The 9580-nt window shown below is 31.5% G+C and overlaps 1 protein-coding gene across 1 annotated transcript; it reads left to right on the plus strand.

Moving 5' to 3' along the window:
- Positions 1 to 6775: 6775 nt before the first annotated feature.
- LOC111280762 (putative ribosome biogenesis protein RLP24) lies at positions 6776 to 9008 on the plus strand. The gene is made up of 5 exons (XM_022868222.2): positions 6776 to 6897; positions 7270 to 7383; positions 8212 to 8325; positions 8435 to 8571; positions 8655 to 9008. The coding sequence occupies exons 2-5, from the start codon at positions 7303 to 7305 to the stop codon at positions 8827 to 8829; spliced, it is 507 nt and encodes a 168-aa protein (XP_022723957.1). The 5' UTR covers positions 6776 to 6897; positions 7270 to 7302; the 3' UTR covers positions 8830 to 9008.
- Positions 9009 to 9580: the final 572 nt, after the last annotated feature.

A 9580-nucleotide genomic window follows, 5' to 3' on the forward strand; every position in this document is an offset into this window, starting at 1 on the left:
TAATCATGCAAAAACAGAAGCAAATAAGGATAAATGAACTAACATTTTGCCATAAAGCAAAAGGGAGATTCGGTTTAAGCATTGGAAGCTTGGCCGAATATTTGCATGGCCTCCCACAATCATATTTTCATTCCATTTAACCCAAACATGTATTAAACTTCAAGTCATTTATCATATAAAGGCATTTTAATCACAAGAGGAATTTCATTAAACATATAACCAACTAAAATAGTGAGAAAACCATAAAAATAAGAAAATTAATTGAACACCAAACATGCATCACAAACTAACCAAAACTCATGTAAATAACAAATAAACTAACAAGTTAATCATCATAAACATTATAAGCAAGAAAAACACTAGAAATGGACCAAAAGAGGTTCAAACATGTGAGAAGCAATATTGGCTGAACCTTTAAAGGCCAAATGGTGGATTTTGTGTTCTTTGTTACTTAATCCTTTTGATTTCAATCCAAACTATTTTTTTAATTAGATGAATTCTTGAGCCAAGATTAGATTAAAAGAGATGAAAAAACTATAAATTTTCTCAAGAAAGCAGAAAAAATAAATGAAAAACTAATATAAAAATGTTATGAAAATGTGATGAAATGCAATGAAACACAAGAAATAAAACTAGAAATTAGACATTTTCCAAGCTTTCTTCAAAATTTTTTTATTTTTACTATTTTTTCATGTTTTTCTAGCTGCTTCATTTTTTTCCAACCTCTCTTCCTGGCCCTTTAAACAGTGCAAGAAACATCCCATGCAAATGAGTAATAACCCTTAGATAAAACTTCATATAATGATTAATATTTCTCCCTTATTTTCTTTGCAAGGAGTCACCTTTCACAATTGGATCCAACCCTTCAATATCGTTTTATGATTAAGAATGTTCACTGCCAAAGATTGAATTTTTAATACTACTAGAACCATGTGAAAAGACCAATTTTTAATACTCTAATTAGAAAGTTTTTAGTTTCTAGGTCATTTTCTTGAAAAACAATGTTTCTTTCTTCATTTTTATGATTTTGAAGCACAAATAATTATCAAATAATATGAAATTCATGATCTGAAAGTTTTTGCAAAAAATTGACTTCGGGAAGGTCAAATACAAAATTACTGATAAAGGGTATTTTGGTAATTTCATACGTCTAGAGGTGTAACCAAGGTTTTTAATGCACAAAAAATATCAAACAATTTAAAAACATGATTTGAAACGTTTCACAAAAAATTAACTTTTGAAAAGTCAAATTATGAAATTACCCTTAAGGGGTAGTTTGGTAATTTCACATCTTTCGATGTGCAATTAAGGTTTTTAATATTCTAAAAATCATAATATTAAATCATGATTTGAAGCTTTTTGTAAAATTTTGACCTCAAAAAAGTCAAATCACAAAATACCTCTAGAGGGTCTTTTTGTAATTTTATACCTTTTAAAGTCCGATCAAAGTTTTTAATGCATAAAAAATTATTAAAACATACATAATTATGATCTGAAAGTTTTTACGAAAATCTAACTTCAAAAAGGTCAAATTATGAAAGTACCCCTAAAGTGTATTTTCAAGATTTTACCCTTTCCAAAGTGCAATCAAGTTTTTCAATGCTTTAAAACCACAAATTTCAATTCCAAGCCATGTTGGTTCCAATTTGGTTACAAATTTTGACAATTATCTCAAGTTCCATCCAATTTGACTAATTTTAATCGATTTTACTTTTATTTGACTAGATTTGACCATAGGTGTATGGATCAAATTGGTCCAAACTTTGATTTTCGAAACTTATGAAAATTAAAGGAATGTTAGATTTGAACCTGATTAGGCTTTAAGAGCTTCACAAGTGACCATATTTTGCTTAGACAAAATTAGATGTCAATTCTCCAAAAACCCAAAAACCACCTTGAAACCCAAAAATCATTGAAATCCCAAAAACTACTAAAAATGCAAAAAAAAATTGAAAAACTACCTCCCAAAACCTCAAAACACTCTAAACCGCAAAAACTATTAAAACCAACCTAAACTCAATAACCTTCCCACCTCAAAGTCTAATATTGCTGAAACCTAAAAATCACTAAAATCCCCGAAACCCAAAAATTGTCTCGCCAAACCCCAAAATCGCCCAAACTTTAAAAACCACTCGAAACCCCAAAAAATGAAAAACCACCTTTAAAGCTCCAATATCGTTAAAACCTTAAAAATAATAAAACCTTGAAAACCTAAAAATCACCCTTCGAAACTTCAAAATAGCCTAAATCCCAAAAACCACTAGAAACCTTAAAATGCAAAAACCAAAAAACAAACCTTCAAAACACCAAAACTGTTGAAATTGAAAACCACAAAAATCCCAAAAAACCCAATAATCACCTTCGAAAGCCCTAAAATAATTGAAACCTTAAAAACCACTAAAAATCCCAAAAACACTAGAACCACCCTTAAAACACGAAAATCACTTAAACTTAAAAACCACTAAAACCCTAAAAACCACTAGTAGAAGCCTCAAAACTGTGAAAACCCAAAAATTCACTCAAAAGACCAAAGAGCCAAAAATTACTCCCTAAAACTCAATTCCGTTAAAAACCCAAAAACCACTAAAAACCCTGAAATCCTAAAAATCAACCAAAAAACTCAAAAATCACCCAAATCCAAAAAACCCAAAAATTGCTTCCTAAAACACCAAAACTGGTGAAACTCCAAAGACCACTAATAACCCTAAAAACACAAATCACCAATTGAAACAACAAAACATCCGAAACCCCAAAATCATTAAAACACTAAAAACCTTAAAACCATCCATAAAAGACCAAAAACTATCGAAACCCTAAAATTTACTAAAAACCCCAAAAAGCTAAAAATCACCCTCAAAACAACAAAATTGTTAAAACCTCAAAAACTACTAAAACCCCAAAAACCTGAAATCACCAAAACAAAAAACCCCAAAACCATTAAAAACCCAAAAGCCATACCTCAAACTTGAAAATCATCGAAAGCTCAAAAACTACTAGAAACCCCAAAATCATAAAAACATTCCCTCAAAACTCGAAAAGTGTTAAAAACCAAAAAACCAATAAAAGTCTAAAAACCATTAAAAGTCTAAAAATACCCCCGAAACCTTAAAAACAACTAAAAACCCAAAATTTGCCACCAAAAACCCCAAAGACCACTAAAAACCCCCTTAAAACAAAAACTAAAAATCAGCCCTTGAAACCCAAATGGCTAAAACCCCAAAAACTAATAAAAATCTCAAAATCGTTGAAAGCTACAAAACTAGTAAGAAACTTAAAAATAGCCCACCAACACCACAAAAATTAATTAAAAGCCCTTTAAAAAAATCACCCAAAAACTAAAAAATCTCTAACAATGACCAGAACCCTAAAAATTGAACCTAGAGCCCAAAAATTGTCGAAACACAAAAAACCACTAAAACCCCTTTAAAACCCTAAAAAACTCCCCTGAAACCCCAAAACCAATAAAACCCCCAAAACTCAAAACCACCTCCTAAACTAAATAGTTGTCAAAACCCAAAAAAACCACTAAAAATCCCAAAACCCTAAAATCTACCCTTGAAGCCCCAAAATTGTTGAAACCCCAAAAACTAATAAAAACCACAAAATTAAAAATTACCCCTAAATCTCCTCAATGCAAAAACCAACTAAAATCCCTAAAAACTCAAAAATTGTCCTTCAAAACCCTAAAAACATAAAAACCAAAAATAAAAAATAAAAACCCCAAACCTTGCTCCTTGAAAACCTTACATTTGTTAAAACCCAAAAGAACAACTAAACCCCCTAAAAAAAGCCAAAAATTACCTTTTAAAACCTTAAAACTGCAAAAACTCCAAAAACTTAAAAGCCTCCACTTGCTACCCCAAAACCGTCAAAATCCTAAAAGCCACTAAAAACAAAAACATCGCCTCTCGAAACCTAAAAAACCACTAAAATTGTCAAAAAAAAAAAACCAAAAATCTACACACTCTAAGCCCCAAAACCACCAAAATCCTAAAAATTCACTAAAAATAATCTAAACCAAAAAATCGCCATTCGAAGCCTAACATCACAGAAACCTAAAAACCACTAAAAACCTTAAAAATACAAAAGCTGCCCTTTTAAAACCCTAAAATCATCCAAACCCTAAAAACCATAAAAACCCCAGAAAACTACTACTCAAGGCCAAATTTACCAAAATCTCAAAAACTAATAAAAACCCTAAAAACACAAAACCACCTTCTGAAGTCTAAGAACCAACAAAACTCCAAAACCACTAAAAATATTTAAAACATAAAAAACCATCACACAAAGACCAAAATCACTGAAAACTCAAAAACCACCAAAAACTACTTTCAAAGCCTTAAAATGATTAAAACCTTAGAAACCACTAAAAGCTCTGAAAACCCATTCCACCCTAAAATCACTAATTGAAACCCTAAAAACACCTAAGTAGGTAACCTTTCACCTAAAATCTAAGATTGCTCCATCCTAAAATCATCACTCAAAACCCTAGAACCATTAAACCAGCTAACCCAACACTCAAAACCTTAAAAACAAACCTATTAACTTCCCACCAAAAACTCTAAAGCTGATCCACCCTAAAATTGACATTTGAAACCCTAAAAATACCAAACTAGCTAACCAACTACCCTATACCCTAAACCTCTTACCCTACACCCTAAAACATAAAATCACTATTTAAAAAAGCCACTTGAAACCCTAAAAATATCAAACTCGTAAACCTACCACTTGAAACCATAAAATTGTCCATACAAAAATCGTCACTCGAAACTCTAAGGATATCATACTCGTTAACCTTCCACCCTTCACCCTAAAATCGTTTTACCTAGAAATCGACTCCAAAAACCATAAAACCAACAAACTTGCAAGTGCGACACCTGAAACCTAAAACTATCTGTAATAAATCCACCACTTGAAACCCTAAAAGCACCAAACCCACTAACCCCCACCCAAAACCCTAAAACAATTTCACTATAAAATCATCACCCTCAATCCATAAAACACAAAAAACACTAAACCCTTTAACCTCACAATCAAAATTGTAAAACCATTGCACCTAAAATCATAACTTGAAATCCTAAAATCACTAAACTAGCTAACTTACACATAAAACCCTAAAACTTATGCATTTTAAAATTAACACCCGAAGTCTTAAAAATACCAAACCTGCTAATCTCTCACTTGAAATCTTGAAACTACTTTACCACAAAATCGTCACTCGAAACCTTAAAAAGACCAAACTTATTAACCCCTTACCAGAAACCCTAAAATTGTTTCACCGACAAAACATCCAACTTAAACCCTAAAAACACAAAATCTAGTAACCCATCACCTAAAACCCTTAAAAAACATCCATCATAAAATCATCTTTCGAATCCCTAAAACCACCAAACTTGCTAACCCAACACCCAAAACCCTAAAATCACTCTATTGCTTTTTAAAATTTTCTAACAAATGAAAATATATTTTCCACTATCTCTTTTACTTTGATTGACCATTTTGACTTCTACTACATGTATGTTTTTGAAATGACCCATGTCTCTCTATTGGAAGATTGGCCTGTTATACCAATGTAGAGCACATTGGTTTTGTGCTGATGGTAACCATTTGGTTGATTTGAGGCTTCAATCTTTTATTAAAATTGCTTTAGGAATCTCATCGCTTTTTTCATGATTATGACCACTAGCTTTTTTAGTTTATAAGGGTTTTAGATAAGCTTCCTTCCTTTTTAATAATAAGGGAAATATTGTTGTCACCTTGAAAACATACTATTTTAGAGCTAAAGTCTTATCGATTTTCTAGTTTCACCAATAAAATTTAATCCCTTTTTATTGTTTGAACTTAATTAAAATTACTCTGAGATTTTGGTGATCATTTAAGCTTAGTTTTATTGTTACTATAAAATTTTTGAGTGACAGATTGCTGAACAGGTGTTAATTGTTGTGTTATTGTAGCTGCATGGATTCTTTAATTGCTCTCTAATTGTAGATGTCCCACCTAATGCCTGTGAATTAGATACTAAAGAAAATGATATTAAAGAAAATGTAGTAACCAAGTCTATTTAGAATGGTCTACTGGTAAAACTATAAATAGGTCTTATATATTTGATTTGGGCATGCAATAAAGATTCCTACCGATGCTCATATTCCAAATAATTTTAGCAATTAGCATCATTGATGTAGAATTTCATCTAAACCATCTGCTAAAAGGGAAGTCTTACTTTTAAGTGTTTGTGCAAAGATGTTTGAATTATAATTGTAAAAGAATGAACTTTTTTTTAAGGTTATTTTGATTTTATTTTTATCCTATAACAAAAAGAAGAATAATAAAAAAATAAAAAAAAATTATTAACATGTAACTTTCAAAAAAGTCTCCAATTGGTTTTGGTTCCTTTCAATTATTTTCATCAAATAAATAAATATCTAATATTATTTTAGCTTCTTAATAAATGAAACTTTGATAATTAGAATCAAATACTAAGACAACTTTAATAATAATAATAATAATAATAATAATATTATTATTATTATTATTATTATTATTATTATTATTATTATTTTAAAATTCTTTTAAAATATAGTACTAGTACTAGTAATAGGTTATCAAAAGGTAATTTTTGTTATCTTGCGAATAGTTTTGTGAAGTATAGGCTTAAATATAACCTCCAACTTTGGGCTTTGGATAAAAAAACTTTAATCTTATTAAATGGTCCATAACAATAGGCTTAAAGATCTACAATGTCCAGCCCAAATATTTTGCCCTAAACTGTTGTACTATTTATAGGTTATTTTAGTCTTTACGAACTTCTCTTAAACCCTCACCGCCGCCAGACTTCCCACAATTCTTCATCTTTCTCTTCTTCTCTGATCAAAACGTCGATAGCCGCGCGATATAATGGTCAGACTTACTTCTCTCTTTTCCTTTAAGGGTTTAGTGTACTGTAGGGATGGGTTGGGGGTACGTTTAGAATCGAATTTACGTTTTCTAATTAATTTATTCATCATAATTTGGATTCACTTGGATAATATCATAAGTAAATAGCTCGAATTTCTTGCTTGGGAATTTTCTGTCGCTCATCTGCGATGATAAGCCATACTGGATAAGGTTGAGAATTGAAAAATTGAATAAAAGAAGTGTCATCTGGGTATACTTTATTCTCTTTCCATGCTATTGTCAACCTAAGAATTTAAGCTTTTTAGGTTAAGATACTGTTTAGCTATTGGTATTTAGTCTCTTTATGACATGATTTTAAATGTTGCAATTGTTCAGAAAATTGTGTTTGTCAATTGATTTGGGAATAAGATGAGATTAGAAAAGTGCTGGTTTTGTTCCTCCACCATATATCCAGGGCACGGCATTGAATTTGTTCGCAATGATGCCAACGTAAGAGTTTCTATCTCTCCTTTACAATTCAATTTAATTTCTATTCAAAGGTAATATTGCTTTATATGCTCTTTAATCTTTGTTTGTTTGTGTGCTATTCAGTTTTACCTATATTGGCTCATAATGCTACACATTTAGGGTGCGTTTAGTGCACAAAATTATAATAAAATAGGATAAGATGATATTATATATATGATTAAATTAAATAATGTCATCTTATCTTGTGTTTGATGTATGCAAGGATTAGAATAAGATAATTTTATTTATTGTTCAAAATTATACTTCTTCAAAGTTTATTCTATTTAACTTTTTGATATAATTTTTAAAGGTATAATAAGACATATAAGTTCAATCTCATGAATTAAAAATAATCCTTTTCACTTTAGGAGGATTGAATAATCCTATGCCAAGAGGATGATTAATGCTCCTTGCAATCCTACCCATTTCTTTAGATATAAATCCAACATTGTATAGGATGATTATCATCCTTTACTGTCAATCATTGTATGCACCAAACATGACTTTAGTTTATGCTATAAAGTCAACCTTTGATTGGTTTGTTGATTGGGACATATTGCCTTCTTTCCAGTTTTTGTTACACTTGTATCAGCAAGTGCTATATGTCAGTAGCCATGGTTTTGATATGTGCTACTATATGTATATGCCTGGCGCTGTTGAGATATCTGCAGCTTTTAACAAAATTTATCAGTGTTAACATCATGGCAGATTAAAGGCATCAATTAATTATTAATAGTACTATTTTCCCTTCTTCATGCTGTTCTTGCTGTTTGGAGTGTGTCTGGTTTCTGATCGGCCTACTTTTTGCAGATTTTCCGATTCTGTAGATCCAAATGCCACAAGAACTTCAAGATGAAGAGGAATCCTCGTAAAGTAAAATGGACCAAAGCCTATAGGCGTTTACTTGGAAAGGACATGACACAGGTAAAGAGGGTTCACTTGGCTTATCTAGTTTTATCATAGTTCTTGTTGCATTACTACAATGTGTAAACCGAACAACTGTATGTTATCTGTTTGTTTTCTTTTTTCCTAGGATTCAACATTTGAGTTTGAAAGAAAGCGTAATAGGCCAGAGAGATATGATAGGAACATTGCAGAGAATACTCTTAAGGCAATTAAAAAGATTGATAAAATCAGATCAGACAGGGCATCCGACCACATCAAAAACAGGTTGGTTTGCTTTCATTACATGTTAAAAAATACTGAAGATGCTGTTTGCTAAATTGCCCACCCATATTTGAATCTTTTGGCAGACTTAAGACAGGCAAAATCCAAAGGCAGAAAGAAGCAAGAAAGCAGTTGGAGCAGGACATCCACTTGGTGAAAGCTCCGCTTGCTCTTGCACAAGACTCATCACTTTACCTTCCAAAAATTAAAGTCAATGTCTCCCAAACTCGGACAGAAGAGAATCAGCCCATGGAAGGGTGAATTTGGTTGTGTGCAACTCCTCACTTTAGTATCAAGAATTTTGTGTTGCGTGGATGCAAATGGTTATCCAGAATTTTGAAAAGCATATTTAAATATTATTACTCTCTCTCTCTCTCTCTCTCTCCTTGTTTCTAATTTTAAAATCTCATTAACAAAAAATTGTTATGTTTGTTTTTCTATTTTAAATGTGGTTTTGCATGCTTCCACCAAAACATTGACCTTTGTAGTAAGACGTGGATATCTGGACTCCTGTCTTTCTCGTATATAAGCGTTTGTCTGAGGTGTGGACTTTGGAGTTGGGATTGGTGGACTGGGGTTTTCATTTTTGTATTCCCATTTTCCCCTCTGCATTGATGCCGGCCTTTGAAATTAGAAACCATCGGTTTGGGTCACAAAGTAACGTTTACTGTTGGAAAGGTGCATTACTTGACCTCCAAGGCCCATTCTACGAGAGGGAGAACCTTCTGACAGGACAGCCAAGCCTCAAGTGACATGTATTGTATTCTCAAGTCAGGATTAAGGAAGGTATCCGAATCCGTCGGATTTTAATTTGATTCGATTTTTTAAGGTCGGGTTTTAATCTGATTCGATTTTTTAAGGTCGATTTTTTTTTAAAATCGAGTATCAAATTGGATAAGATAAAAAATTTTTGGATTTGGATCGGGATCGAATTTTAGGTAAACTCGATCTACTCGATCAGATATGTATAAAAAAATTATTTTTTTAATTTTATATTTAATTATATATTTTT

The sequence above is a fragment of the Durio zibethinus genome, chromosome 28, assembly GCF_047325235.1.
Source record: "Durio zibethinus cultivar Kanyao isolate XHJ-2024 chromosome 28, ASM4732523v1, whole genome shotgun sequence".
In the NCBI taxonomy this organism is placed as follows: Eukaryota; Viridiplantae; Streptophyta; class Magnoliopsida; order Malvales; family Malvaceae; genus Durio; species Durio zibethinus.

Excerpts from the sequence above, each read along its gene's own strand:
- LOC111280762 (XM_022868222.2), top strand. The coding sequence starts at position 7,303 with ATGAGATTAGAAAAGTGCTGGTTTTGTTCCTCCACCATATATCCAGGG. Across the intron at positions 7,384-8,211 it reads TTGTTCGCAATGATGCCAAC|ATTTTCCGATTCTGTAGATC; the intron begins GTAAGAGTTTCT and ends TACTTTTTGCAG. Across the intron at positions 8,326-8,434 it reads TTGGAAAGGACATGACACAG|GATTCAACATTTGAGTTTGA; the intron begins GTAAAGAGGGTT and ends CTTTTTTCCTAG.